Here is a 27,454-nt window from a genome sequence, read left to right as displayed (position 1 = left end):
GGCCTTCCACAGCCTTTGCGAGGAGCTCTCGCGAGACCTCGTTTGCTATAACTACCCAGCGGCGGAAGCAGACGGCCTTCTAGTCTGAGAGAACACGTAAGGCTACGCTGCTGCGGCGGGTATCCGCTGCCATCGGGCCCGGCCATGGGGCGGGCGGGATAGGGCCCCGCTGCGGAGCCTCTGCAGGGGGGCCGCCTCTCGGGCACAGGACTATTTCCTACCCCGGGTGGGCTTGTCCGGCCCGTTTTCGCTCCCTCAGGGCCGGGGGGTTTGGGCCCGAGGGGAGGGGAGAGGTCGGGTTGGGGCCCAGCCCGGGAGGAGCGGGGAGGGAAAGGATCTGTGCCCCATTTGGGAGTCGAGGAGAGAGGGAAATGGGAGCTGAATTCCCTTGGGACTGTGGAAAAGGAGTAAGAGTCTATTTAGGAAAACTCCTTTGAAGCGCATAAAGGATAGTGCGGTAACTGGAGCAAATGCTAGAAGGGGCATGTTCCCTGTCCGGTACCTTAAACCAGATCACTTCAGCTTGGGGAACTGCACGGTCCTGGTGCCTGTGGGAATGGGTGTAAGTGAAGCCCTTGTGCAAGTAAATACATATTTGTCCCTTTTGTATAGCAAATGGCGGACGACGCCGGTGCTGCTGCTGCAGGAGGTGCGGGAGCTGCAGGGGGAGCTGCAAGAGGGGGTTTCCGAGGTGGCTTTGGGAGTGGTCTCCGAGGCCGTGGTCGGGGTCGTGGCAGGGGCCGTGGAAGAGGGCGTGGGGCCCGCGGCAAAGCTGAAGACAAAGAAGTAAATCAATTTGTCAACCGTGCTATCTTTACCCAGTCTTTAAAGACTGGGCCTTCTTTCTCTCTGTAGTTCTAAGACATGTATCTGTGTTTAATGTTTTTTGAAGTTTACATGGGTTAATGGTCACATGTGGACACCAATGACAAATGCATTGTTAAAACTGGGAGCTCTGTTATACTTTGATAGTTGTGTGATTAATAATAGAAAATTGGTACAAGTTCTTACATAAAGCAGTTTTTTCCACTGCTGTTGCACTTTAATGATAAAATGCATGTTACTGATAAAGCTAAAGAAAAAATAAAAACTTATACAGCATAATTCTTGTATGCTTATGACACCCTGGATTGTCACTGACATTTATTGTTTGTTTTCTTGTTTACAGTGGATTCCTGTCACCAAACTTGGTCGCCTAGTCAAGGATATGAAAATCAAGTCTCTTGAAGAGATTTATCTCTTCTCCCTTCCAATCAAGGTAAGCCTATATGAATTGTGTAGGTGTCTCAGAATTAGAGTGCATACTAATATATGATAAAAATAACTTGATTTGCAAATGTAACAGGTGTTGCATTAGCCAGTTGGGAAGTTCTGATTATAAAGATCGTCCTACTTTAGGGCTTAAATGGTTGACAGTAGATGGGATTCATCTGCTCCCTTGTGATAGAACATGACAGTTGTCTCAAGTGGATTGTCTCCTGCCTTCCTTCGAGTTATTGGGAATAGGCATGTATGCCTGATACAATGCAGCAGCTGTGTTCTGAAGAAAGTGGAAAATACAGGTTTCAAAACGCAAATAGAATTTATGACTCAAGCACATTGGATTGTACTGTGCATTATATGATATAGTTTGAATATTTAAAAACTTGCATTTTCTATAGTAGATTATTCAAATCTTGCCTTAAAATATGTTAATACTATCACTCATATTGGTACATAGAATTGTTCATTTCTGTGCTGTGTTGCAGGAAGCTTATCAATACCATCTTAAGTCTGTCATGAGGTAATGGGTAGCTTTTTGAACTGTGATTGACTAAGTTACTTTGCTTCCTGCAGGAATCAGAAATCATCGACTTCTTTCTGGTATCTTCCCTGAAGGATGAGGTTCTGAAAATCATGCCTGTCCAGAAACAGACTCGTGCTGGTCAGCGTACCAGGTTCAAGGTAGCTTTTCACTCTTGACTAAATTGGAAGCAAATCCATCTTTTGGCTGATGTGATACTTATTCTCCTGGTTATATATTGTTGGATAGTAAAGAATCTAGTTACTTTCACTGGTGTTCATGACATTAGGTGGTATAGGAATTATTAGATGGCAAATCATAGATGTTCATGAGACCACCTACCAAATATACAGAAGTCAGCTCATAAGTTCACTGTTGTTAATTATTTATTGAATACCAGTTGTAACCTTCTGAATGTAGCCTTATAAATAGCTCTTACAAAAATTCACAATTAATTTATATTGCATGATACTGGTATGGTTCACCAGGAACTGAGTGTTGTGGAGACACTGTATTTGGCCCAAAAGAGGGAATGCTGTGTGGCCAGTTTTTTTCATTGAGGTGTTCAAATGCAGCCTTCTGACCAGGAGGTGGCTGCAGAGGGTATTCAAGAATCAAGATCCCCAATTCTCTCTTCAACCTGAACTGTCCTTGGCTTAGGAACAGGGTTTGGGGGTAAAAGTTGGTTTAACAGCCTACCAGTTGCCTGGTACAAACTTGGGTAGTTGGAGTTCCTGTAATTTATACTTGGCTGGAGTGGTGTGTAACTGAGTAAATGGAAGGTAGCAGTGTTCCAGCCACCCCTGCTGTATGGGGAGCTGCAAGGATGGTGGCATAGTTGGGGGTATTGCCCCATTGAAAAAATCTGCTGCCTTTAATGGCCTCTTTACATTTCTGGAGTTGCAGTGCAGAATCTGCTGCAAGAGGTGTACAATAAGTTTGAAAGACTGGAGATTTTCAGATTCTGATGGAGATAAGACTCTATCATAACCAAGAGGCAAAATCTGCTGGATGTAGTCTGAGGTGGGAAAAGGCTGATAGAGTATGTTCTTATTGAAAGGAGGTTTGTAAGTGCAACATGGACACGCAGCTAAAAAGCTTTTCTTTTAATTTTAGGCTTTTGTTGCTATTGGTGACTACAATGGTCATGTCGGCCTTGGTGTAAAGTGCTCCAAAGAAGTAGCCACTGCTATTCGTGGGGCAATCATCTTGGCTAAACTATCCATTGTACCAGTACGACGAGGCTACTGGGGTAACAAGATTGGCAAGCCTCATACTGTACCTTGCAAGGTAAAGACTAATTTGCTTCACTGTAGCTCTGCTGCACTTCAAAGCATGAAGGAGTTATCAGAGATTAAATATTCTCATAGATTAGTTGAATGTAACCTGCTGTTTTGTTTAGGTTACTGGTCGTTGTGGATCTGTTCTGGTGCGTCTGATCCCAGCACCCCGTGGTACAGGAATTGTATCTGCCCCTGTTCCAAAGAAACTGCTGATGATGGCTGGAATTGATGACTGCTATACTTCAGCTAGGGGTTGTACTGCTACACTGGGCAACTTTGGTAAGTTACATTTTGGGCCAGATGTCCAATTTGTTAGCAGTTTAAACTGTCTTAAAATCATACTGTGCCTCTGGCCATTTTGGGTGCCTTTGTAATATAGTCCCAGTGGATGACTAAATTACCTGTTTTATTTAATACTTATTTTAGCTGTTAAAGCCCTTATCAAACTGGAATTGAGCTCCATATACTACCAGATTGTTCAGTGCAGACTGATCCTACCAAAATTTATTCTGAAGTTAATGTCTTGTAATAAAGGCTTTGAGGCATTGAATTATGAAGTGTCCTCCTCCTGTGTGTTCTGTTCAAAATTCTCTCAGCTCTGCTCAATTACACTTGGTGAAGTAGTGTAATTGTCGTCATTAGAGAGAGAGAGAAAATGAGTTCAGTATGCACGGCAGAGGGACCGTGTGATATGGTCTCCCTGTTCCTTTTCAGACTCTACATGTTTTCTAGATTGCCTGCCATTAAATTCTGAGGCAGGCACTGGCTTTTGCTGTCTGTATTGTGCCTTGCACAATGGAGTCCCAGCTTTGTTGGGGCCTCTCATTGGTACTGTGTAACACAGTGCAATGTCTGACTTTTCTCAATAGCTAAAGCCACCTTTGATGCGATCTCCAAGACCTACAGTTATCTGACCCCTGACCTCTGGAAGGAGACTGTGTTCACCAAGTCTCCATATCAGGTAAGAATTAAATCAGTGCATTTGTTCATCTCAGAGTTCATCATGCCAAACTCCTGAAGGCTGACTTCATTAGGAGTGGACTTCCTTAAAATGTCTATTGCAGTTAATAAAGTGAGGATGTGGTTTCATATAGAATCATAGAAATGTAGGCCTGGAAGAGACTTTGAGAAGTCATTTTGTTCAGCCCCTGTGCTGAGGCAGGACTCAGGTATACCTAAACAATCCCTGACAGGTTTTGTCTAACTTGTTCTTAAACCTTCACTGATTGGGATTCCAGTCCATAACTACCCTTAGTTGGTTTTCCTAGTATCTAACCTAAATTTTCCTTGCTGCATATTAAGCCCAATACTACTTGTCCTATCTTCAGTGGACTGAGAACAACCATCATTGTCCTCTTTATAAAAGCCCATAATATATCTGAAGACTTATCAGGTCCCCCAGGCTTTTTTCAAGCTTAAATATACTTAGTTTTTAACCTTTTTATTGTTTTTGTTGCTCCCCTGGACTCTCTCCAAGTTGGTCATTGGTATTTCCTGGATGCCAAGCTAGCTAGAGAATAAAATGGGGAGGGAGGAAGCTTGGAGGGTTCAGGGAAAGATGCAATTAAGTTTGTCAAAACTCAGTCTCTAGTTTAAAATGGATCTGCTGTACAGTGAGGCCTCCAACATCATTTGGTTCAAGGCAGTGAAATGTCTCATTCTTTTGCAGGAATTCACTGATCATCTGGCTAAGACCCACACCAGAGTTTCAGTGCAGAGAACCCAGGCGGCTGCTGTGGCAACTACTTAAATGTTTTTGTACAAAATAAAGTGATAAATGAACAAGAGTTTGGTGGATTTTTAATCCATTGGAGGGGGGATGCAGATTCAGCTTACAATGTGGATTTCTGTGTTTAAGTGAAATCTCTGCCCATGAAAGGTATGGGTACAGTGAAAGGTTCAGCTGAACATATGCTAAATGTGATACAGTAGCCAGTTACTTTTGACATCCTTTATATGCTAAACATCTGAATGACTTTTTAAAAACTTGCTACTTGAAAAGTAAGTTTTTTTTTTTCCCCTGATTGACTTGCCCAAACAAATGAATTCAGTGACAGCAGCACTTGCTTGTTCAACAACTTACAATAACTGGTGGGACAGAGGAAACTTTTTCCTCAGAGAAAAGATTAAGTGAATTAGGTTTGAATGATCAGCATGTAATAGGATTACTGAAACAAACAGTCATGATTAATTTTTTGGAAGACTTTGTTTTTAAAAAATGGAAGCAGAGATCAAATGCAAGTAAAGCACTGAAGACTCCCCTGTAAGTGATGCTGAAAGAAACCAGAAGATCTTTGAGGTTGTATGTCTAAAACAATACTGTTGTTGGGAGTTAGTGTAAAGATACCCACTACTCACTGATGTGGGCCCAGACTGAAACTTCTCACTACTAAAGGGGGTATGCTGCTCTAGAAATGAGATCAGATAAAACTAACTTGTTCTGTGGGATCTGATGGTAGCTTTCATTAAAAGTCAGTCTGACAGACCAACTAATGTAGACCATACATAGGAACTAGTAAAACTAATAAACCACTGGTGAAGTGGCAATGTGTGTACACTTCTAGACAAAAGTAGTCTTTACAAATAATTTAAGTACTTACAAGCTATCAGTTCCATAGGGCCACCCATAGAAGGCAACCTAAATTTTCTGACAGTCAAGGATGGGATAATACTTCAATACAGCAGTAGTGATTCACAGGGCTAGTCACTAAAGCTGTTAAAAGCAACTTTATCTGAAGAGAACTGTGGTAATTACCTTCAAACACCTGAAATAAAAATGCATCCCATTAGTGTTTTCTCAGAGCAAACTGGAAATCTCAAGGTAGAAAGAAATGTACACAGATACAATCAATGGCTGAGTTCTATACAGAGCATTAGTACTGAAGGACAAATAATGTTTAAGGGGGGAAAATAAACTCCAAGTCATCTGCTTGCAAGCAGTTAAAACCCTCAAAACCACTGAACATGGCTAAAGGTGCTCTGCTCTCAAGCACTGAGCTGCCTTTCTCAAAGAGACCAAGGGAAAAGTCAAGCAGAGATTTATGGACTTAAGCTATTTAAAACATTAATGTAAAAAACCTTTGATCCATTGACATATTTGACCATGAAAGGGCTCCCTGAGTTATCTTCTACTCAAGTGATCTCAGATAATCTTAGTTCAAGCTTTCATGCCAAACCAAGGGAAGTCTTCCTGCTTAGTTTATAAAGATGAACAACTTTGCTTGCAGTCTGCTGTCCAGAGCACTTTTTCTAGTAGTGTGCATGACTGTGCTGATAAGGGAATGCTGCTGTGTTCTGCACTGCAAGGATGAGTACTGCCAATGTTTTTGCTTATTTCTTTATAAAGTGTCATTGATAGTTATGCTAATACATTCCCCTCTTAACAAGGCTGACAGCATCATCAGTTCTAAAACGTAGTTATTTGGCAGAGATGTTCTCTGCAAATGCTTTATTGTACAGTTGAGTAATGCAACTCATAGCCTCAGCATCCAGGTACATTGGAAGATTCACATAATACAATGAGTAACACAGCTACCACTCTGAAACCCATCACATAATACAGTATTCAAACCTTAAACTTCAAATACTACCCACTGAGGATTTGAGCTTAGTCTTTTGCTTCTGCTTGTGCTTTTCTTTCTGCAATCATTCTATGTTTCTGCTTCATTAAACAGCTTCTTGCAGTTCCAAAGAAACCAAGATCAGCATCTAAAACAAGATTAGAAGAAATGCTGTGAAGTGTTCAATCAGGCTCCTTAGCTTGATGCCCCACTGAAGGCTTTAACAAGGCTTTAAATACCATCCCCCCCCTTCATTACAGTTCCATCCTCTGAATCGGGTGGGCAAACTTTTTGGCCCAAGGGTGACATCTGGGTGGGGAAATTGCATGCAGGGCCATGAATGTAGGGCTGAGGCATGGTGTGCAGGAAGGGGCTCTGGGCAGGGAGTTGGGGTGCAGGGTGCACAAGGGGTGCAGGGTCCAGCCCAGCACCGCTTACCTGGAGCAGCTCCAGGATGGCAGTGGTGCACGCTGGGGCAGGCTCCCTGCCTGCCCTGTCCTTGGCCTTGCACCGCTCTGGGAAGCAGCCAGCACCACATCCCTGTGGCCCCTGGGGGAGGGGGGAAAGAGGGCTCCACACACTGCTCTTGCCTGTAGGCACCTCCCCTGAAGCTCCAATTGGCCAAGAACAGAACCATGGCCAAGGGGAGTTCCGGGGGAGGCACCCACAAGCAAGAGCAGCCGGAGGAGCCCTCTTTTCCCCACCGCAGGGATGTGGTGCGAAGCAGCACGGGGCCCGCAGCACCACAGGGGTGGCAATCCCACAGGCCGCCATAGTTTGCCCACCCCTGCTCTGAACAAAGCATAGCCATAGTTCCTTTCTGAGCACTTATCAAAGAGGGCTGCTCTAAGGCCACTCTTTCAGGAGCTGAGGGTACCAGTCTCCAAATCTTTAGGTTAGGTTTAGGATATTAGACATCCTCTCCTGTCCCCCCATCCCACCCAAGTCATGCCAGTCGAACTTGAATATTTTTCAAATAAATTAAGAGGCCTTAGATGGCCTTACTCACATCTATCTTGATAGCCTCGAGCAACCTGAGCAAACTGCTCTATCTCCTTTGCACAGTTCTGAACATAGCTATGTCCTTCCCTCTGCTGGCAAGCTCCTAGCCTTTCCTGAATTATCTTCACAATTTCCTGATCAACTTTCCTGTGTGAAAGAGAGATCAGTGTGAGTGCAGCAGTGGCAATAACTTCCTGCAGCTGGAGAATAGTGTAGTAAGTTACATTCTGGATAGAACAAGAGGCCATTTTATTAGCTGCTTTAATATGGGATACAATTAAAAGGCAGAACTAAGCAAAATCAAGTCACAGGGGCTTGGCAGCAATGCCATACGTAGTGCCATCAGAGAAGGAGAATCAGTAGTGATTTTCAGGTTCTACTCAGAGCCCAACTCAGGCATGCTGCAGAAAAGATACTTGGAACTCTGTCACGGGTAGATAATGATCCTCTCTCTCCCATCCATCCATCTCCATCCTCTGACAAACAGGGGACAGGGGACACCATTCATCCTGGCTAATAGCCATTTATGGACTTAGCCACCCACACCATGAAGTTGTCCAGTCCCTTTTAAACATTAATAGTCCTAGCCTTCACCCTCTCCTCCAGAGGAGAAGAAGATGTTCACAAGTGCGCTGTGTGAGAAGAACTTCTTTTTTTTATTTTTTTAAAACCTGCTATTAATTTCATTTGGTGACCCCCTAGTTTCTTATTATGGGAATAAGTAAATAACTTTTCCTTATCCACTTTCTCAACATCACTCATGATTTTATATACCTCTATCATGTCCCCCCTTAGTCTTCTCTTTTCCAAACTGAAGAGTCCTAGCCTCTTTAACATGAACATCAGCAGCTGCCCAGTATTTGAAATAAGCTTCTAAGCAAGCTTATTGGCTTGCTGCTAGCAGAAGAGAAGCTTCCTAAAGTGGAGCAGGAGCTGGGGGAAACCTCAGTGTGGAGTATCTACTGTGACAAGCTATGACTGAATCAGGAACAGGCTTCTAAACTTTCATGGGGGGAAAAAAATCCACTATGATTTTGCAGCTTCAAACCACATGAAAGCTGCTTCCCAGGCAATCTACTGCAAGAAAAAACAACACACACTGTGCTCTACTGGGTTTCTTCAATTGAGTAAGGCTCCAAAATCATTACAGCTATGCTGTAGATATACATACTTGTCCCTCTTCCACTGTGCATTAGCTTCAAAGATGCATACATAGTCATCCTCCAAACACTCAGTCACATCCGGCACACGGCGGTAATTCCGATGATAGTAGTAAAATTTTTTCTTCGCATGTTGGCGCTCAATCCATTCTGCAAGAGTCAACCACCCCACATTCATGCATCTTCAAGGTACTAATCAAAGAGATGGACAGAACCAACTAAAACTACTACTGGGCACAGTACAGTTCTTGTTTAGGATGGAAAGCATACTGGATACATGACAAAAATTGTCTCCATAACCTAATGTGTACTGGGTGACTTGGAAAAGAAAAGGAATTTTGCAGTATGTATTTTGTTCTGCAACAAAACCTTGAGTTGCTTTCTATACAGCCTATGTGCCACTGACTGGGCAGGAATGATTGATAATATCAGGTGCATGTTCACCTGCCCTCACTTTCCAGAACTAACTCTACAGAGAGAATGCTAAGCTGGAACTCTATGGAAATACAGTAAACACTACACTATGATGTCCTAAGCCTCACAAAATCAGGCAGGTCACTTGCCTTCTGGGTTATCAGCCTGATATTTTCTATCACAGTGTTCAAAACTAACCAGGGAAGGGAGACCACCGTTCCTCACATTATCAGAAGTGATGAATGACTCTCCATCAAATAGTGATACAGGATCAGTGCATAACCGGGGGGGGGGGGGGGGGAGTCTCCAGAGAGCATATGGCACTGAAAGCAACCTGGTACCGGGCAGTACCACTAGACGGGAGTGGGACACATCCCTGGAGCCCCAAGCCCCGTCCTGGGCAGATCATAAGAACGGCCAGACTGGGTCAGACCAAAGGTCCATCTAGCCCCGTGTCCTGTCTTCCGACAGTGGCTGATGCCAGGTGCCCCAGAGGCAATGAACAGAGCAGGGACTCATCAAGCCATCGCACGCGGCTCTGATGGAGCTCGGAGGGGACGGTTCCCGCAGCCATTGCTTAGGCGCTGTCAGGCAGGGAGAGGTGCCCAGGGGGCTCCCCGAGGCGGCTGGGACCCAGCACGGGGTCGGGGTGAAGCCAGACCCTCGCGTGCAGCCCGAAGCCCTGCCCCACCGCAGGTCAGTGCCGTGCCCCGGGGCTAGGCCCAGCTCCACGGGGATGGGCCGGGAGAGGGAGGGCCCCTCTGCACCGACCCCCGCGCGGCTGCAGGGGGGGGGGGGCCCGATCCACACAGCGGGGCAGGGCGCGGGAGCAGCCAGGGGCCCGGCCCGCTACCTCGGAAGAAGGTGACCGGCGCGTCGACGGTGTAGTAGAAGACGGTCTCGATGATGGTGACCGGGTTAGGCAGCGACGTCCGCTTCTCGGGGATGGGGGTGCGGCTCGGCGGCTTCTTGTACACCTCCGGGTCCCAGTCGTCCGGCATCGCGACACAGCAGCGGCTACGGAATCTCCTTCACCGCCGACCCGCACAAGATGGCGACCCCCTACACAAGCTGGAAGGGGGTCAGGTGGGGGGCAAAGGTCAAAGGTGACAGAGACGCATGCGCAACCCGGGTAGCGTCCTGCCGCGCGGCGCTTCCAGAGTCTCGTTTCCGGGCAGAAAACACCGCCCAATACGCATGCGCAGCTCCACGCATTTCCCCCGATGGCCCTTGGGATATGTAGTTCCGGTCGTTACAGACTGATGCTCCGGACTCTCTGCGAGCCTTGGGGAGGGGGTGCTGAGGGGCAACTGCCCCCCTGCAAATGGTGTCGTCCCCCCCATGCACCCCTCGCTCCTTCCTAAGGGCTGGGGGGGGGATGCAAACTCCTGCAGGCCCGGGGGAGGGGGCGAGAGCGGGATCCAGACGGGCTGGAACGGGTCAGTACCCCTGGAAACCCCGCCCACCCCCCCTCCCGCGAGCCTGGTACCTCCCTCCACCCCCAATCCATCCCTCTGCCCCCCATTCGCATGGAGCTTTGCCACCCTGGGGAGTCGGCCCCAGGGCTCCTGCCAGCAGCACTAGCCCCAGGGGACCCCGGAGCCTTCCCGCCCCCCGGCACAAACTCCACACGCCCTCTGACTCCCTCCCTCCCAGTCCCAGAGGCAGGAAAAAGGTCGGGAAACCCGACTCTGGCTGTTGGGAGTCTAGGGCTGTACTTCTGCCTTTGCTGGCCCTGAGAGCCAGGAGTGGAACCCCGGAGTCCTGAGGCCCAGTCCACTGCACTGACTCGCCTCTTGTCGCAATCCCACACGGGCACCCTGCGCGATCCCATCGAGCAGAGTGCACTGCTGTGTGCAGAAACACGCAGCCCTGCATGTTGTAATGCTGCCGCCTTTTCAAAAGAGAAAAAGGATAGGCCCCTGGTTAAGTGGTTCTGTAGCTTTTGGGAGGGGGAAGGATTGTGCTCTCGTTGAAGTCGAGGACAAAATTCCTTTAGATTTCAAAGGGGGCAGGATCAGGCCCTTGAAGACTAACAGTGGGCAATCCCACAGCTACCTGTAGTAATGCTTTAGCTGGATAGTGTGGCAGCATTTACTTGTTCTGAGACATGGGGCTATTTTTGAAAGGATTAAAACAATCCAGTGATGATGCCTGTCACTTTTTGTCCACAGGCAAGGGCTTTATTTTTATTACTAAATGTAGAGATATGAAAAGATCTGGCATCTGTCAAGCTTTAACTGGTTTTCGTGCAAATGCAAACCTCAGCCAAGCTAGTAAAAAAAGAGAAAAAAATCTAGGCTTGGTGACATCCTATCAGACAGCCAATTTTCCTCTCTTTTTAAAATCTTCATTTAGTGCAAGTACCAGCACAACATAGTACTGACCTACAAGAAAGAAGGGATTGTATTTGCATATTCCCCCCCCCCACACACCCCACTTCTGCTCAAAGATGGGATATTTTGGAGAACTCTGTGAGCTGCTGTTTGTGGGTCCAGGAAAAATATTTGAAAATCAGGACAGTCTTGATTTTCATAGAGATGGGTGACAATATTAACGTTTACATATCCGGTCAGATCCCGTTAGTCTCCGGATAGGTAGGACGGTGTGGCTATGGAAGACCTGAAGTAAAGGACTAACCAGATTCCAAATAACTAAAGTGAATAAAAACAAACAAGGGCTATTAAATTATACTTTTACTGATCGATTTTAACCTCTTTCTTACTGCACAGCTAGTTACTTGAGCTAAAGCACGCCACCAGTGCTGGTCAATGCACCAGTTATGTCCTCTCTGGATAGGTCTAATGAAATATCAACACTTAAAGAAATGCTACTGCTGTTGAATAGACACTGTGTCAGTATCGCACGGTGAAAGGGATAAAGAGATATGAGGAAAAGCTTCCCCGCCATGTGATCTGTTTGACTGTGTGTGGAATAGTCTCTCTAAAGTGGAGTGGTGAAAGCCGTCATCATTTGGGCTGAACAGAGCACAGGAGACAATACAGGGCTGGTGGGTGGGAGGGGACCCTGAGATTCTTACTCTGTCCGTACCTAGTGAAATGGATGAGTTTGGCCTGAGTATGAATTGAAAGCCCCAGTCCTGTGTTGAGCTCTGCGTGGGCTCAGGGATCCACCTGCATGGAGCTTGTTGCAGGATTGGGGTCTTGAGCTCAGGATTTGGCCATTTTAAGTAGCAGTATATACCTGGCGTATGTTGACTGCCCTTTAGTGATACAGTAGTTCTAAATATAGTGCTGCTAAGTACAGGAAATCACACTACTGAGAGGAGGGGAATTCTTCCCTGGCCTGGGGTTACAAAGCAATCGTAACATCCCCTTTGGGAATACCTGGCCTAGGCCCCTGCCCTTGGGGAGTTGCCAGCAGGGCAGGCATGCACGAGAAAAAAACCTCTGGAGGTAGTTAATTAGGCATGTAGTTATCTAGCTTGACGTGATGGGGTTGCTTGGGTGTAAGTGAGGGCAGAATTTTGTCTTCATATATTGTGCTGTAGGTAGCAATTGTAATTCCCTCCATTCATGTTCAGTTTGTTACTGTGGTAAATTGAGACACTGGCAATTGACCTTTACCACGTCACAACTGTTGTTAGAGTCAGACCCTGGCAGATTTGCTGAGTATGAAATGAATATAGCGTTGAATGAAGCCAGCAGCTAAATTTGTGTCTTCAGACTGATAAACATCTTAGGTATTAGACTGTAGAGGCACTTGGTGACTGCCTCGTTGTGCTGCTGACCTGTGCTGAAGACGTCCCATGGTCTGTAACGTTCCATGTTAATATCTTATAGCTTGGTAAAACATTTAATGGGCTTGAGATATTCATTCAATAGATTAAATGAGCACATTTGAAACTGGCTTGAAATCAACAATTAGTTCCACTTTGGGTTGGAGAATAAGTTTAGGAGAAAGGGAAATCTGGTACTGGAATTACTGAATAAACAAGAGGGAGTTGTAGTGAGTGTAAATTTACCCCTTTGCTGCTGCACTGATTCCCTTAACCTCGACTTTATGCTGCTATTGTAGGAATTTGTCCAACTTCCTCCAAGGTGGTAGTGGTTGCTATGCCCATGTTGAGTTCATGATTGTGACTTTTCTAGTTAATTCTCATAATTATATTTGGCCTGTATATGTGGCATGTTCTTATTATGGTTTCCTTTGTTCACCCTCCCCCATTTTTTCCAGCTGTTAGTTATCTCCATTGGTTGTGACTTGTCTGGATGAGAATGGACGGATATCAAGGCAGGGCCTAGCTTTCACTCTGGGTTTGTGCAGCACCGAATACAGTGCTGTGCAAACCCTGACTGGGCCCTCTACGTGTGGCCGTGACACATATTAAGAATAATAATGAACGCCGAAGGGGGGCAAATCTGGAAACCATTGTGCTTCTCTTAGCAGAAAGAAGGACAATTATAGTCAAGATGTTTTATTTAGCAAATCCTCGTCAGCAGTTTTCACAGAGACTCGAATGCTTTGACGCAAAGGATGGGGGCTACGTTTATAAACTTAAATAAAATCTGTCCCTTTAGGGAGATCTTTCGCTCTGTTACTGGAAATGGAGGAAAAAATAATTTGTGAATTTCCTCTCTCAGGTCTGAGAAGATTTTGAGATTATCCATCCATCTGCGAGATACATCATGGCCTTTGTAATTCATATAATTCCTTTTTTATTTCTAAACATCTTATAGCAGATGGGCCTGATGTAACAAGCTGCTGTCCTGAAATCTGTAATATACATAGAGCCGATGTAACTGAAGTCCAAGGATTCCTTCCCATTGTCTTCAATCAGCATTAGCTCAGTCTCATAGCCTTCTGGGTTTGAAGGTAAAACTGAATCCTTTTTGTTTCTTGCCTTCCCCAGTCCCATCGCAAGTTTTCGGCTCCCAGGCATGGCCACTTGGGCTTCCTCCCTCATAAGAGAAGCCGGCGTCACCGCGGGAAGGTGAAGACCTGGCCCAAGGATGATCCCAGCAAGCCAGTCCACCTGACAGCCTTTCTGGGCTACAAAGCTGGCATGACGCACATCCTACGAGAAGTTCACAGGCCAGGAATGAGTAAGAGGCTTTGATTGTATCAGCTAGTTCGAGTCCAGGGAAGAATAGAGGGAAAAATCTCTTATGGCCAGCTGGGATGGATAGCTCATGGGAATGGGTTATGGAGCCCTTCCTATCTAACCTAGCCTGGATTTGAAATGGCAGTTCACCAATGACCAAAAATCATCTGGCAACTGTTTAGACGTTCTCAGAGCAATTCCTACCTTATATCATAAGGTCACCAGCACAGCTGGGAGGGTTTAGGTGGGGAAGTTGTGTACTGTTGACAAAGGTAGGTCTCCAGTTCTGTGCAACTGGCATCCCCATCTGCTCTAAGTTAATCTGCCTTTATAAAAGGCGGAGACAACAATTGACAGCTGCCTTCTGCTGGGACACGATGTAGTTGACGGTGCATTGGGCATCTAATTAAGAGAATTACTGGCCCACCCACGGCTCCCCTGAAAGAACCTGGTCCTGTGAGACACTGAGCACAGTCAGCTCCCATTGACTTCACTGCTACACCATTTGATTTCAGAGCTTTCCAAGAGGGAAGAAGTGGAAGCAGTCACAATAGTGGAGACCCCGCCTCTGGTAGTGGTTGGGCTTGTGGGATACATAGACACTCCCAGGGGCCTGAGAAATTTCAGGACCATTTTTGCTGAGCACCTCAGCGATGAGTGCAGACGCCGCTTCTACAAGAACTGGTAAGAATCTCTCGGCGCATGGGTTTCCTGGCAATTGTAACAGCATCACCTTTCCCCACCCCCACGTTAGCCACAAGAGGCTCTTCGTAATGTCTCCACATTGGAATCCTTCACTCGGGGGTGAAATGCAGCAGCTGTTTAATTGCGCACAGCTGCACGACACAACCATTTTGGCTACTGTGAATAAAAATGTGTGCACACACATTTCTGGTTCACGTAATAATAGTACTGAGTTATTTGTCTCAGTGATGTGGCAGTGAGTTCCACAGGTCAATTATACATTGCGTAGCTGAAGCCAGCTTCTGCTCACCATTGTAATTGGTTCACCAAAGTAACTCCATTGACGTCAATAGAGTAATTCCAGTTTTATGGGGGTGCAGATTAAAGCAAAATCTAGCCCGTGGCCCTTCCGCACCATTGTAGAGATTGACTCCCCAAATCTTGGAACGGAAGTGGGGAAAGTGATCGCTCGAGACTTTGTAATTGAGCAAACGTATGGCTATAATGGCAGTGTAGCCATGCCTTCAAATCTGACCCCTAAAATGTCCCTGCTCCTTGCTAGAGAGACTGGTTTGTCTCATTTCCATTTAGCTCGATTTTTGCTGTTGTATTTGGACTTCACTAAGTGAGCAAATCAGTGGGCGTCAACTGGATTCTCTATAAAAAAAGCTGCCAGAATTGCAAGTGCTGTCGGTCCATTAATGTCCTTCCACCATTTCCTCCTCTGAGCTTCCTCTAATGGTCTCGTGTGTATTGCATTTGCTCACCTCAGCCTGGTGCAATGAGCCATGGATGCATGATGCTTCCAATAGCATGTAAGCAACCTGGTCACACATGCTGTACTGTGTTTCTGAGATTCGGTGCTTCGTTATTCCAGTCTCCAGCATAATTAAAAGGCTCCTGTCCTTAGGCACAAGAGCAAGAAGAAGGCCTTCACCAAGTACTGCAAAAAGTGGCAGGACAAGGATGGGAAGAAGCAGCTAGAGAAGGATTTTGCGGCCATGAAGAAGTACTGCAAGGTCATTCGAGTCATCGTCCACACTCAGGTCAGAGCTTCACACAGGGTCCCAATAGCTTGTTTGAGTGGGGCGAGGGCTTGGAAGCTGGGAGCAACTAGCAAGTGGGAATCGGGGCACTTCTCATCGCTGGGGGGGGGGGGGAATGGAGGGTCTTGTCGGCTGGGAGGGGGATGGGGCCTCTTGTCACTGGTGCGGGGATTGGAGTGGCAGGTGGGTTAGTGGGCGCTGGAGATGCGATATGTGCACGCTGCAGTAGGTGCATGCTGACTGTTGCAGCCACTTATCAAAGAGCAACCTCGTCCATTTGAAAGTGCTAGGGGGAATCCAGCGGGCACAATGGAAGTCTCTACACTGGGATTTGCCCAGGAGCCTGGCACTGACACCCCGACAGCTGTGGAAGGGTTGGGCCTGGGGTTTTCCATCTCCTTGCTGCTGCTCGGGACCCTGGAGAAGCCACAGGGCTCGCAGTGGGCAGTGCCAGAGGCACTTGCAAGTTCGTTGGGAGGAAGCAGGCGTTGGTCCCAAGCCCCTCAGTGAACAGTGTAACGCTGGCACCTGGCAGGGACCAAAGGTTCATCTCAAATTAGCAACTGGTGTCAGGTGATGGGGTAAAAATAACCTGTGAGCCTGGCCGCAGGGAAGGACTTGCCAGGTGCCAGAGCTACTGGATACTCAGGGGCTATATGAATTGGGATCCTCAGGGAGCTCTCAACTCCGCAGAGCCCAGGAGGATCTGGGCTGGCCCGAGGGCACTGAGGCCTCCCTTTGGGCTTGTTAGAACTGCTGTGGCGAGCTGAAGTTGTGTCTGGCCACATGACACGGATAGGCCTTGGCTGCAGCCATCACTACCCGCTGATTTTGAAAAGTGGGATGCGACACCACATGAGGTCGCTGGGAGCGCAGCAGCGCTGCCTCCTAGCACTGTGTGAGGAGGGGATCTTCTTGGGGAGCCCAGGGCTGGTCACGTGGCCGTTTGTGGGATTGCATCGATCTGAGCTGCATTGGTGGGACTGGCAAGTCCTGCTGAGGCTGGGGAGAGGAGAACGCCGCCCACGGTGCAGAGTAATCAGCTGGAAATACAGGCCGATAACACAAAACACTGCCGGACTCGCCCCCAGTCTGCTGCACGTGCGCCTCTGCATAGTCCTGTTGGAGACAGTGGGCCTGCCCGTGTGAGCCACGGCTGGAGGATTTGTCCCTGTGGCTGTATCCAAGCAGCTGCTGCACAGCTGGTGAGCTTCACACACAGCTCCCACAGATCAGCTCCTGTTAAAATCCATCCAGCTAGCCATTCTCTGCAGCGCTCCACAGTAAATGCTATTAGCAGAGCCCAGTTTCCATGTCTGGGCCTGGCTGGCCCCAGAAGAGTGGGCGTCACTCTGTTCCTCGCCACACCGTGCTTAGTCGGGGGTGCACATGTCACATGTCTTAGCGTTTTGTTCTCAGGGATTCCAGTTAAGCGTGAAACAGCATCTCAGCTGGCAGTAGTAGCAGAGTGGTCAGGAGGTGAACACTTGTTTCTGATGGTGGGTGGGGAAGGGGCAGGCCTGCTTCCTAGGAACTAGTAATAACTCATGCTACAGAAATGCAGCTTGTGCCAATCACCACGTAGCCTGATGGCATGCTGGGTGAGTGTGTGTGTGTGCGTGCACCCATGCCTGGTGTGCATGTGTTGGTGCATTCAGTGAGAATGTGTGTGTTTGCACTTGGCGAGTGTGTGTGCATGTGTGCTTAGTGAAAGTGTGTGTGTGTGTGTTCGAGTTTAGTGAGTGTGGGTGCACATGTTTGCAGACTAAACTGCAAACAGCCCGCTTGAGTCCAAGGGGATATTGCCCCTGGGAACACATTCACACCCACAGGCCTGGTGTCATTTCTTGGCCCTCGCTGCCCAATGCAGATGAAGCTGCTCCCTCTACGTCAGAAGAAGGCCCATGTGATGGAGATTCAGCTGAACGGCGGGACGGTGGCCGACAAGGTGGACTGGGCTCACGAGAAGCTGGAGAAGCAGGTCTCTGTGCACGCGGTCTTCAGCCAGAACGAAACGATCGATGTCATCGGGGTGACCAAGGGGCGTGGGATGAAAGGTACAGGAGGAGGGAGGGCCCTTTGCCATGGGGCTTGGCATGGATCCTCTGAGGAGGATGGGCAGAGGGGTGCTTACACATTGCAAGGGCATTCCCCTGGGGCCTCCCTGATGCTCTTGGGGGAGGCCATTTTCTAGTGGAGTGAGCAGAGGACTGGGCGTCGGGAGACCTAAATTATAATCCCAGTGCTCACACCAACTCACTCTGTGGCCCTGAGCCAGTCGCTTGCCCCCTCTGTGCCTCAGTTTCTCCATCTGTAAAATGGGGATAGTGACACTGACAGCTATGCAAGTGCTTCAAGATCTATAGATGAAAAAGCCATATGAGTGCTGAGTACTTAGTGTTATTACTAAGGGCTTATTAATACACAGTGCATGCAGCAGGGTGCAGCACAACACCTCTGCAGCTCCTGCAGCGCGCTGCAAAAGCCCCAGTGCCCCAGCAAGCCCCCCCAGCGCAGCGGCGCGCAGCGTCCGCTGTCCGTCCCCCCACAGGAGCTGGGAGGGGGGACAGGTGGGGGAGAGTTTTCTCAGCGCTGGCGGCTGACTACTACTTCAAAGCGCGCTGCAGCGCGCCGCAGCGCTGCGCGGCGCGTTTGAAGTTTAAGTGTAGCCATAGCCTAATAGTAATTATTTACTAATCTGTCATTGTGAAGGCATGGCTTCTTGACCTCATCTAATTAATATTAATTCACAATTAAACACAGTGAAGAATCCATGCATCATTGTGAATAATTAACATTGATACATAGAAGCTTCACCTTGTGTGATATCCAGAGGAGAACAGACTCCAGTTTATTATGGCTGTACATTTCTTTAAAACATTGTTTTTAGTGTTGGTGAAATGCCTATTCCCAGAGCAGGTACAGCAGAGGCAGTGGTAGTGCGGGTGTCCCACATACTGTACACAGCAATCCCCCCATGTCCTGGGGGTCCTCTTCCGGAGGACAAGAGGGGAGCTCATTTCTCATTCCCTCCTTTCATCCTCGGCCTCACAGCCGAGATGACCAACGCTGGGGACAATCAGTGCCGGTATTGGTGGTCGTCCTTGAGATGTAGGCTGAGCAGCAGCCAGATTGAGAGCCCCCCAACTCCTTTCATGAGGGACACCAAAGAGTCGCTGGATTTGTACCCATACGTCTGTTCTCTTTTTAGCAGATTTGGTTCAATTTACCTGGTTCAAAATGCCCTGTTATTAGTTATGGGCTTAGTTCTCATGGGAGCACTAAGGGCACTTGGTTTGCCGAAATCTGAAGTAAACAAAATAAGGACAAAAAGTCATTTCCGTGCTGACAAAACCAGCGTGTGTGCATGTGTGTGTGTGGGACACACCATAGTCTAGTCAGTTTAATGCAGAGCGAGTACAGTTCCGTCGTGGGCCCCCGATTCTGAAAATGGCTGTTTGCCTCAACCTGACCCACCGTCTTCTCATAACTTGAGATGCAACATAAGACAAACGCCACAGACGCTCGCTCCGATTTCTGGCTCTGAAGCACCAGCACCTTTCCCCCTTGGCTCCTCTGACAGCATCATCCTGTCCTGCTTTCCTAGGGGTGACCAGCCGCTGGCATGCCAAGAAGCTCCCAAGGAAAACTCACAAAGGCTTACGCAAAGTCGCCTGCATTGGAGCCTGGCATCCAGCCCGCGTGGGCTACTCCATTGCCCGGGCTGGCCAGAAGGGCTACCACCATCGCACGGAGCTCAACAAGAAGGTATGACACTGATGCGACACCTCCCTTGGGCCTAGTGCAGCTTCTCCTTCTTTCGAGCCCCCTTCCCTCTCCTGTCCTGTCCTGAGCCAGCTCTCTGTCATGGGCAGGAGGGAATTTAGGGCTTCGTTTGGTGGTGGTGATGTTGATTATTTTTATTACCATAGTGCCTAGGAGCCTGTGTCACTGACCATGACCCCACTGTACTAGGTGCCGTCCAGGCAGTTATCTGTGCCGCGGGCGGGAATGTGCTCTATCCATTGCCTGCTGACGGCATCTGAGATGAGCCTATGAGTTTTCTCCCAACCCGGCATCTCTGCTTTTTGTGCTCAGTTTGTGACGCTTTGTTTGCAACTGTGGCCTGAAGCCATTAACTCCATTTCAACCTGGGCTCTCACCCAGATTTACCGTATTGGCCGTGGGATCCACGTACAAGATGGCAAAATAGTGAAGAACAACGCCGCGACGAACTACGACGTCACCGAGAAGACAATCACGCCACTGGTAAAAGGGCTAAAGACATAAGAAGTGGTGGGGCTGGAGCTGGGACTCCTGCATTCCTGACTCTGCCACTGACCAGAGACGTGGCCTGGGGCAAGTCACTTATGGTTTCTGTTGGGGAAAAGCTGGTTGGGAAATATTTTTTCTGGACGCACAAATTTTGATTTTCTTCCTTTTTTTTTTGTTTTGTTTATAGTTACCAAAAGCTGCAGAGTTTTTGCTTTTCCACACCCCAAAAACAACAAGAAACAATTGTTTTCAGCTGGCGTTTTTTGCCTTAAAGGCTTTTGGTTTGTCAGCAAAAACCCAGAAAAATCTCATCAAAGTTGGAAATGTCAATTTGGACCAAAAAGTCGATTTCCCATTTTTAAAATAAAGGCTTTGAACAAAAAATTGCACCCATCTCTATCCTCTGTGACAGCTGGCCCTCGTGTAAAATGAGGATAATGGTATTTGTAGACCTCATGGGCGGGCTGCACTGTGTATGATAAGCGCCAAGCATATTCATGGTTAGTTAATCATTAGGATGATTAATAATTAAATAATAAATACCCTGCTTTGCTATAGCAAATGTCACTTGCTGATGCATATCTGTTAGCCACACATCTCACCACTGCAATCCCGACCTCTGCCTTTTCCCACAGGGTGGATTTCCTCACTACGGAGCAGTCAACAATGATTTCATCATGCTGAAGGGCTGCGTCATGGGCACTAAGAAACGCGTGCTCACTCTCAGAAAGGTAAACTCCTCCGCCCTTTGAAATTGAGTGCTGAGGCTGTGCTCGCGTATGGAAGGAGCTGACTTTGTGAGCCATGTCGTAATTTTCCAGGGGGCCATTTCCCGGAGGGGTGTGTTGCCAGGCCATTCTCACTGATAACTGTGTTTCCAGTTTCAGATCAGCCAGTCTTGTCTCCCTTAGGAAGGGATTTGCCGCTCATTGGAAGCGGTCCTTGCATAATCTGACACACTCGGCTATGTCTTTTCAGTTCCAAGTGGGCACTGAGAGGCAATGGCATTCAAAGTCATGCTACTCTGGGTGTGTCTCCGAGGACACCACTCTTGGTGGAGTGATTGGCTAGTGGACGTGCATGAAATGTCTTAACTCCATCCACATCAAAGCAGGCTTTCATATTGCTGGTTAAACATAAGCCTAATGTGTCGTGACTTTTCCTCTCCAGTCCCTTCTGGTGCACTGCAGCCGTCGGGCTCTGGAACCCATCGAACTGAAGTTCATTGATACCACTTCCAAGTTTGGCCATGGCTGCTTCCAGACTGCTCAAGAGAAGAGAGCTTTCATGGTGAGTTAATTCTCTCAATCAAAGGGCCAGGTTCTCAGCTGGTGTCAATTAATCTAGCTCAATCGATTTCAAAGGATTAACACCAGCTGAGGGCCTGACCCAGAAAATAAAGAATAAACAGGACTATTTTGCATAAAAGACAGTTCAGCTGCCAGAAACAATGCTAAAGAGGGAACATGATGGTTGAGAGAGTCATACAAGCCAGCCAAAGCCAGCAAATTAATGTACCATATGGTCAGCCAGTTTGCACTCACAGTGGGATGCATTCAACAAGCCCTTAAGTTGGCAGCACCTTGTTGGACATATGGTGTCTTTCACTCCTAATTGTACATTTCTTTGATTTGGTTGGATTGCCTTAAACTTTTAATGTTTTTAAAGGAAAAAGGTCGGGTCGGATTTGGCCTCATATTTGGGATTTTGTGTAAATAAGCTTTTCAGTACCCAAATCGTGTCCCTTTAAAAATCCCAGCGGAAACGGGTTTACAAAGAAAAGAACAGACACATTCCTTTATAGAGTTTCCCCCCCCGCCCCCGCCGCCACCACCCTGTGCTGTGGTAGCAATCGGAAAGTGAAATCGACTAGATACGAAGTGGACCGGATCCACAGCCGGTGTGAATCAGCATGGCTCCATGACTCCAGTAGTGCTATGCTGATTTAAACCAGGTTTGGATCTGGCTGACTGACTAGACTAGTGAGTTTCACATGTGTTTAACTTCTCTCCAGGTAAGAACTGGCTGTGAAACCCCTTCACACCGCGATCGGGATGGCTGGAGGTTAATGCATAGGGCTGTAGCTTCAGCACTAACCACTGCTGGAGATTCTCCTTTTGCTCATGGGCAAGGGCTGAGCTTTTGGAGCAGGAAGATGTGAGTTCTGTCCCTGCTGTCACCTCTGAGTGGCCAGGGGGGCAGCACGGTGACACTGATTAAGTGGCCACAGGAAGACTGCTCTATTAAGCTCCTTATCTTAAAGCAGCTGAACTTCACCTGTTGTGGAGTGAGCACCCAGAACCTTCCCCGCATTTTAATTTAATTCAGTAACATTTCGCTGGGCAGAAGCAAAACAATAGTCCTGCAAACCACCATTTCCTCCCACTCTTGTAAACTAGAAGAGCTGGAACCCTGTCCTCAGCTGCTGTAAATCTGTGTAGCTCCATTGACTCAGCTGATTTAACCAGCTGAGACTCTGTCCCCTTGATGGTAACCCAAACCAGAAACCCCTTCTGCTCCAAAATTCTGCTCAGAAGGAGTTGTCATATGCAACCTCCTGAAACAGGGGATTGTATAGGAAATTCTCCTGACATAACCTCATCGATCCGGCCACAGTCATGATGCTATAATGGTGTAATCAGTACGATTACTTTACCACTCAATCTTCCCCATCACCCCAGGCCCACTTGCCGGGCTCAGGAGCAAACCAGCCTTTGAAGCACATGGGCCAGCTTTCCATGCTGCTCAGCTAAGCAAACTGCCAGCTCAGGGATGGGCAATTCATTACCCCCATTCCTCCAGGGGGGAGGAGGGTTTCTAGAGCCCATAGCTACACAGCTGCTGCCGTTCAGGAGGAGAGCTGAGAGTTAGCAGCCAGGGAATGGACGTGACCAGCTAGTGTTGCAAGCCTTGTGCAGGGAAAAGGGGTCCCGTCTGAATAGAAATTCCACAGCATCCAGCTCACCTGCTGCCTCTCTAGGTCACACGTGGGGAAGGCTTGTAATGTGGATCTTGAACTCATCAGCTCGTGGCAACGGGATCTCTTCTTCTCACCATTTCCCTTGCGTTTTAGGGCCCCCAGAAGAAACACCTGGTGAAGGAGAAGCCAGAATCCCAGGAAGAATTGTAGGGGATTGAAATACACATGGGCACCTTAACCTGGCACCTCCAATAAAGGGACTTCAAACCAGGCCTAAACCATCCTGTCTTTCTTCTGGCGCTGTTATTAATAAGCTTAAACTAGCCTCTGTTATGGGTGTCTGGTGTAAGAGGAGTTTGCTATCAGTAAATCCCAGAGCCTTCTCCCCGTGTATTGATATCCACAGGGCTGCCGAGAGGACAGTCATGGGGGAAATTGGTCCCGTGAGACTCCGATACCTGGAGATGCCTTTTCTTAGCTGAGCTGTATAGGGGTCTGTTGTGACTCAGGAACATCCCCTAGTTCCTGTCCGCTAATTCTTCTGTGCTGTCTAGGGAATGGCCACTGGCGCTGTGAGACACAAGGCATCGGTTGTGCACTACCCCTGCTGGCAGTGCAAGGAGAAGCCGTTTACACCTGGCTGGTCCCAGAAGTGAGGTGACTGCGCAGCTCCACGCAGGGCAGTTTATGGTGGGCGTAATGAGGCCGCTCTGGGATTCGTTAGCTAACTGACCCTTTTTCAAGTCAATGGGAGTTTTGCTGTCGACTTCTATGGATGGAGACTTGGGCCCAAAACCTGTCCTTAGGTCACCAAGTTCTCCCATCCTTCCTGCTATGCTGGGCTCAGCCAGGAGTGGGAGGAATCCTCTGGAAAGCTGCAGAAGAGGCATGTCAGAGTCACTCCTACTGTACCAGGAGCACCAGCTGGGGGATTTTATCTGCAACTGACATGCTGCCTTCGCTTTTTCACTGCCAGGTGAGACCCCATCTGACCAGGCTTCCCTATCCTCCTCAGTGCTCAGCAGAAATCCCTGTCCGATCAAGGCCCCATTGTTTGGCAGCTGTTCCAGGAGAGGAAAAGAAGACCTGGCACAGATGAATCCTGTAAGGCCTGGAAAACCCGGGCATGTCAGCAAGGCTGGTTCTGCCCTGCCTCATTTGGCCAGGATGATTACATCTTTCATAGATTCCAAGGTGGAAGGGTCAGACAAGGCTATTGGAGTGGATTTTTACTCTGTCTGATTCACTAGTATCAGTCACAGTCTGCTTCTGACTACACTGATCTATGAATCCAGAGTGACTCCACTGACCTCACTGGAGCTACTCTAGATTTATACTGATGTATCTGAGAGCAGAATTTAGCTCAGCATGATAATATGCACCACAGCTTTGTGTATGTATGTGACCAGGGACAAAATTCAGCCTGGGTGGCAGCAAGTACATTTCTTGTGACTTCAGTGGACTGCATATTCACACATTCCAAGGCCTGAAGGGACCATTGTGACCATCTAGTCTGACCTCCTGGATAACCCAGGCCAGAGAACGTCCCCACAATCATTCCTAGAGCAGATCTTTTAGAACAACATCCAATCTTGATTGAAAAATTGCCAGTGATGGAGAATCCCCCACGACCCTTGGTAAGGTAGTAAATGATTAATTACCCTCACTGTTAAAAATGTTTATCTTATTTCCTGTCTGGATTTGTCTTGCTTCAACTTCCAGAAAAACGGGTCCAACAAGGAGGGGATACTTTTTTCGGGAAGTTGAAACTAGATGTATTCCTTGAAGAACCTGCTTTCCCTGGACACCAGCAGTGGAGAGTAAGAAGTTCCCCAGGACGCCTTGTCCCCAGCTCCAGATGCTCTGCAAGAGGCTAGTAACACACTTGCCCGGCGCTACCCGGCGCTGGTTAGGCCTCAGCTGGAGAACTGTGTCCAGTTCTGGTCACCAATGGAGATGGAGAAACTGGAAAGGATCCAGAGGCGAGCGACGAAGATGATCAAGGGGATGGAATGCAGCCAGATGAGCAAAGGCTGAAGGAACAGGGTGTGTTTAGTTTGGAAAAGAAGAGATTAAGGGGGCACATGAGAGTGGTCTTCAAATGCTCCATAAAAAGGATGGAGAAAAGTTGTTCTCTTGCCATGGAGGGCAGGACAAGAGACGATGGGTTCAAACTACAGCACAGCAGATTTAGATAAATCTCAGGAAAAATTTTCTAACTGTAAGAACAGTCGGCCAATGGAGCAGATGCCTTGGGAGGTCGTGGAAGCTCCTTCACTGGAGGTTTTCCAAAGGAGGCTGGAGAGGCATCTGTCCTGGATGGTTTAGACCCAAGAAATCCTGCATCTTGGCAGGGGGTAAGACTCGATGGTCCCTTCTAACCCCATGGGTCTATGAGCTACTCATCCCTGGATCTCAAGGGAGGGGGAAAGTATCCATTGTACAAATGGAGAGACGGGGCCATTAGCAGGGGCTCAGGATTGTGCCAATTGCCGAAGGAGGGGAAGGTCCCATTGGTACCGAGTGGGAGGGTGAGAGAGATGTCCTTTCATGCAGGACTAGTCTAAAGCGATTTGTGTTCACATGCCTCAGGAGAGAGGTAGGGGGAGGGCCCTGGCTCCCTCCTGCACTGTCGCTAGCTGACATTTTACCCAGCTGATTACAAGGGAAGGCAGGCAGGAACTTTGCTGCTGCAGGGCCTCATGAGGATGCAGCATTGTCCATCCGCATCGTTGCTTGTCACAGGCCTTTGCTGGGGACAATGAGAAGTCAACATGGCTGGGACAGCGTCATCACCTGTCACAAATCTTTACAGAGCCCCACATCAGGCTGGCACCCGGTTAGAACAGAACAAAATGAGCAGAGAACAGGAGAGGAGATTGGCTCATTATTCTCCGAAAAGGAACACTGAGGAATCAAAAACCTCTCCTTTGTGTTTGAATGACAGGTGTCCACCCACGATCATAGATTTATAGATTCCCAGGCCAGAAGGGATCATTACGATCATCTAGTCTGACCCTCTGTAGGACGTAGACCAGAGACTTCCCCAAAATAATTCTAGAAAAACATCTGATCTTGATTTTAAAATGGTCAGTGATGGAGAATCCCCCATGACCCTGCGTAAATTGTTCCCATGGTTAATTACTCTCACCATTAAAAATTTACGCCAGTCTGAATGGTGCGAAGTTAGGCCACTGTTTGAACTCTGTGATACTAGCATGGGAAGAGGGAAGATAGCCCTGGATCTGTTCGGAGGACTTCAGCCCCCTTCACAAAGTCGTCAGTAATACTTCGTGTCCACTCCATAAAAGATAAGAAAATAATAATATTCCCATTTTACAGATGAGTAAACCAAGGTACATAGATTGGAGAGTTGGGAAATAGCCAAAGCTGGGAATAGTTTGTAAACTAAGGGCTGGGGGAAAGCAGACAGGTGTGGAGGACCATGTGGTTCGGACAGACACATCCCTTGAGAGGGTGGATTTATTAAAGGGGATACTCTATATCCTAGTAAGTTGGTAAAGTACAGGTAGGAATGGAACAGAAACAGTCAAATAAAAAAGAATCCCATTCAATTACATCACATGAAGGCAGATAGCTAAATATTGACACATTTTGTAAGTGCTGGTATATCAATGCAAGAAGTCTAAATAATATAATGGGTGAATTTGAGTGCCTGGTATTAAATGAGGATATTGATATAATAGGCATAACAGAAACTTTGTGGAACAATGATAATCAATGGGACACAGTAATACCAGGGTATAAAATATAGAGAAATGACTGAGCAGGTGGGGGAGTGGCACTATATGAAAGAAAGCATAGTGTCAAACACAGTAAAAATCTTAAATAAATCAAACAATACCATAGCATCTCAATGGATAGAAAGTCCATGCTTGAACAGTAAGAGTGTAGCAGTAGGAATATACTACTGATCACATGACTAAGATGGTGATGGTGACTGTGAAATACCCGGGAAGATTACAGAAGCTACAAAAACAGAAAACCCAATAATAATGGGGGATTTCAACTATGCCCATATCGACTGGGAACATGTCACCTCACAACGGGATGCAGAGGTAAAATTTCTAGACGCCATTAATGACTGCTTCTTGGAGCAGCTAGCTCTGGACCCCACAAGGGGAGAGGCAATTTTTGATTTAGTCCTAAGTGGAGCACAGGATCTGGTCTAAGAGGTGAATATAACTGAACCGATTGGTAATAATGACCCTAATGCAATTAAATTTACCTTCATGGTGGGG

At 47.6% G+C, this 27,454-nt stretch overlaps 3 protein-coding genes and 1 non-coding gene across 6 annotated transcripts; 3 read left to right on the top strand and 1 right to left on the bottom strand.

Moving 5' to 3' along the window:
* The first annotated feature begins 586 nt into the window (after positions 1–586).
* RPS2 (ribosomal protein S2) lies at positions 587–4,853 on the top strand. The gene is made up of 7 exons (XM_039492017.1): positions 587–786; positions 1,169–1,258; positions 1,837–1,944; positions 2,900–3,073; positions 3,186–3,345; positions 3,936–4,027; positions 4,736–4,853. Exons 1-7 carry the CDS (start codon positions 616–618, stop codon positions 4,814–4,816), a joined length of 876 nt encoding a protein of 291 aa, XP_039347951.1. The 5' UTR covers positions 587–615; the 3' UTR covers positions 4,817–4,853.
* Positions 2,986–10,304, bottom strand: NDUFB10 (NADH:ubiquinone oxidoreductase subunit B10). 2 transcript variants are annotated; one of them, XM_039492019.1, is made up of 5 exons: positions 10,056–10,304; positions 8,800–8,938; positions 7,636–7,775; positions 6,661–6,774; positions 2,986–5,831 (listed from the first exon to the last, which is right to left on the bottom strand). In XM_039492019.1, exons 1-4 carry the CDS (start codon positions 10,201–10,203, stop codon positions 6,674–6,676), a joined length of 528 nt encoding a protein of 175 aa, XP_039347953.1. In that variant the 5' UTR covers positions 10,204–10,304; the 3' UTR covers positions 2,986–5,831; positions 6,661–6,673. The 2 variants fall into 2 exon arrangements, with proteins under 2 accessions (XP_039347953.1, XP_039347952.1); XM_039492018.1 differs by lacking the exon at positions 2,986–5,831 and having other exon boundaries at positions 6,484–6,774.
* LOC120374183 lies at positions 3,653–3,791 on the top strand. The gene has a single exon (XR_005585920.1). It is a non-coding gene; the product is annotated as a small nucleolar RNA SNORA64/SNORA10 family (small nucleolar RNA).
* A 149-nt stretch (positions 10,305–10,453) lies between the features above and the next one.
* On the top strand, positions 10,454–23,458 carry RPL3L (ribosomal protein L3 like). Of its 2 annotated transcripts, none has more exons than XM_039492100.1 (10): positions 10,454–10,641; positions 14,076–14,268; positions 14,783–14,951; positions 15,862–15,997; positions 17,868–18,054; positions 19,605–19,765; positions 20,165–20,266; positions 20,908–21,003; positions 21,443–21,562; positions 23,346–23,458. In XM_039492100.1, exons 2-10 carry the CDS (start codon positions 14,229–14,231, stop codon positions 23,400–23,402), a joined length of 1,068 nt encoding a protein of 355 aa, XP_039348034.1. In that variant the 5' UTR covers positions 10,454–10,641; positions 14,076–14,228; the 3' UTR covers positions 23,403–23,458. The 2 variants fall into 2 exon arrangements, with proteins under 2 accessions (XP_039348034.1, XP_039348033.1); XM_039492099.1 differs by lacking the exon at positions 10,454–10,641 and adding an exon at positions 12,901–12,974.
* The last annotated feature ends 3,996 nt before the right edge of the window (positions 23,459–27,454 follow it).

This window comes from Mauremys reevesii, linkage group 10 (assembly GCF_016161935.1).
Source record: "Mauremys reevesii isolate NIE-2019 linkage group 10, ASM1616193v1, whole genome shotgun sequence".
In the NCBI taxonomy this organism is placed as follows: domain Eukaryota; kingdom Metazoa; phylum Chordata; order Testudines; family Geoemydidae; genus Mauremys; species Mauremys reevesii.
Note: the sequence above shows the minus strand (reverse complement) of the source record. Positions and strands in the feature narration are given on the sequence as shown.

Coding starts and splice junctions, on each gene's coding strand:
- RPS2 (XM_039492017.1), top strand. CDS start 616: ATGGCGGACGACGCCGGTGCTGCTGCTGCAGGAGGTGCGGGAGCTGCA. Junction 787..1,168: donor GCAAAGCTGAAGACAAAGAA/GTAAATCAATTT, acceptor TCTTGTTTACAG/TGGATTCCTGTCACCAAACT. Junction 3,346..3,935: donor TGCTACACTGGGCAACTTTG/GTAAGTTACATT, acceptor TTTTCTCAATAG/CTAAAGCCACCTTTGATGCG.
- NDUFB10 (XM_039492019.1), bottom strand. CDS start 10,203: ATGCCGGACGACTGGGACCCGGAGGTGTACAAGAAGCCGCCGAGCCGC. Junction 8,939..10,055: donor GCCGGTCACCTTCTTCCGAG/GTAGCGGGCCGG, acceptor TGACTCTTGCAG/AATGGATTGAGCGCCAACAT. Junction 7,776..8,799: donor GCACAGTGGAAGAGGGACAA/GTATGTATATCT, acceptor TCTTTCACACAG/GAAAGTTGATCAGGAAATTG.
- RPL3L (XM_039492099.1), top strand. Junction 14,952..15,861: donor CGCCGCTTCTACAAGAACTG/GTAAGAATCTCT, acceptor TCCTGTCCTTAG/GCACAAGAGCAAGAAGAAGG. Junction 18,055..19,604: donor CAAGGGGCGTGGGATGAAAG/GTACAGGAGGAG, acceptor CTGCTTTCCTAG/GGGTGACCAGCCGCTGGCAT.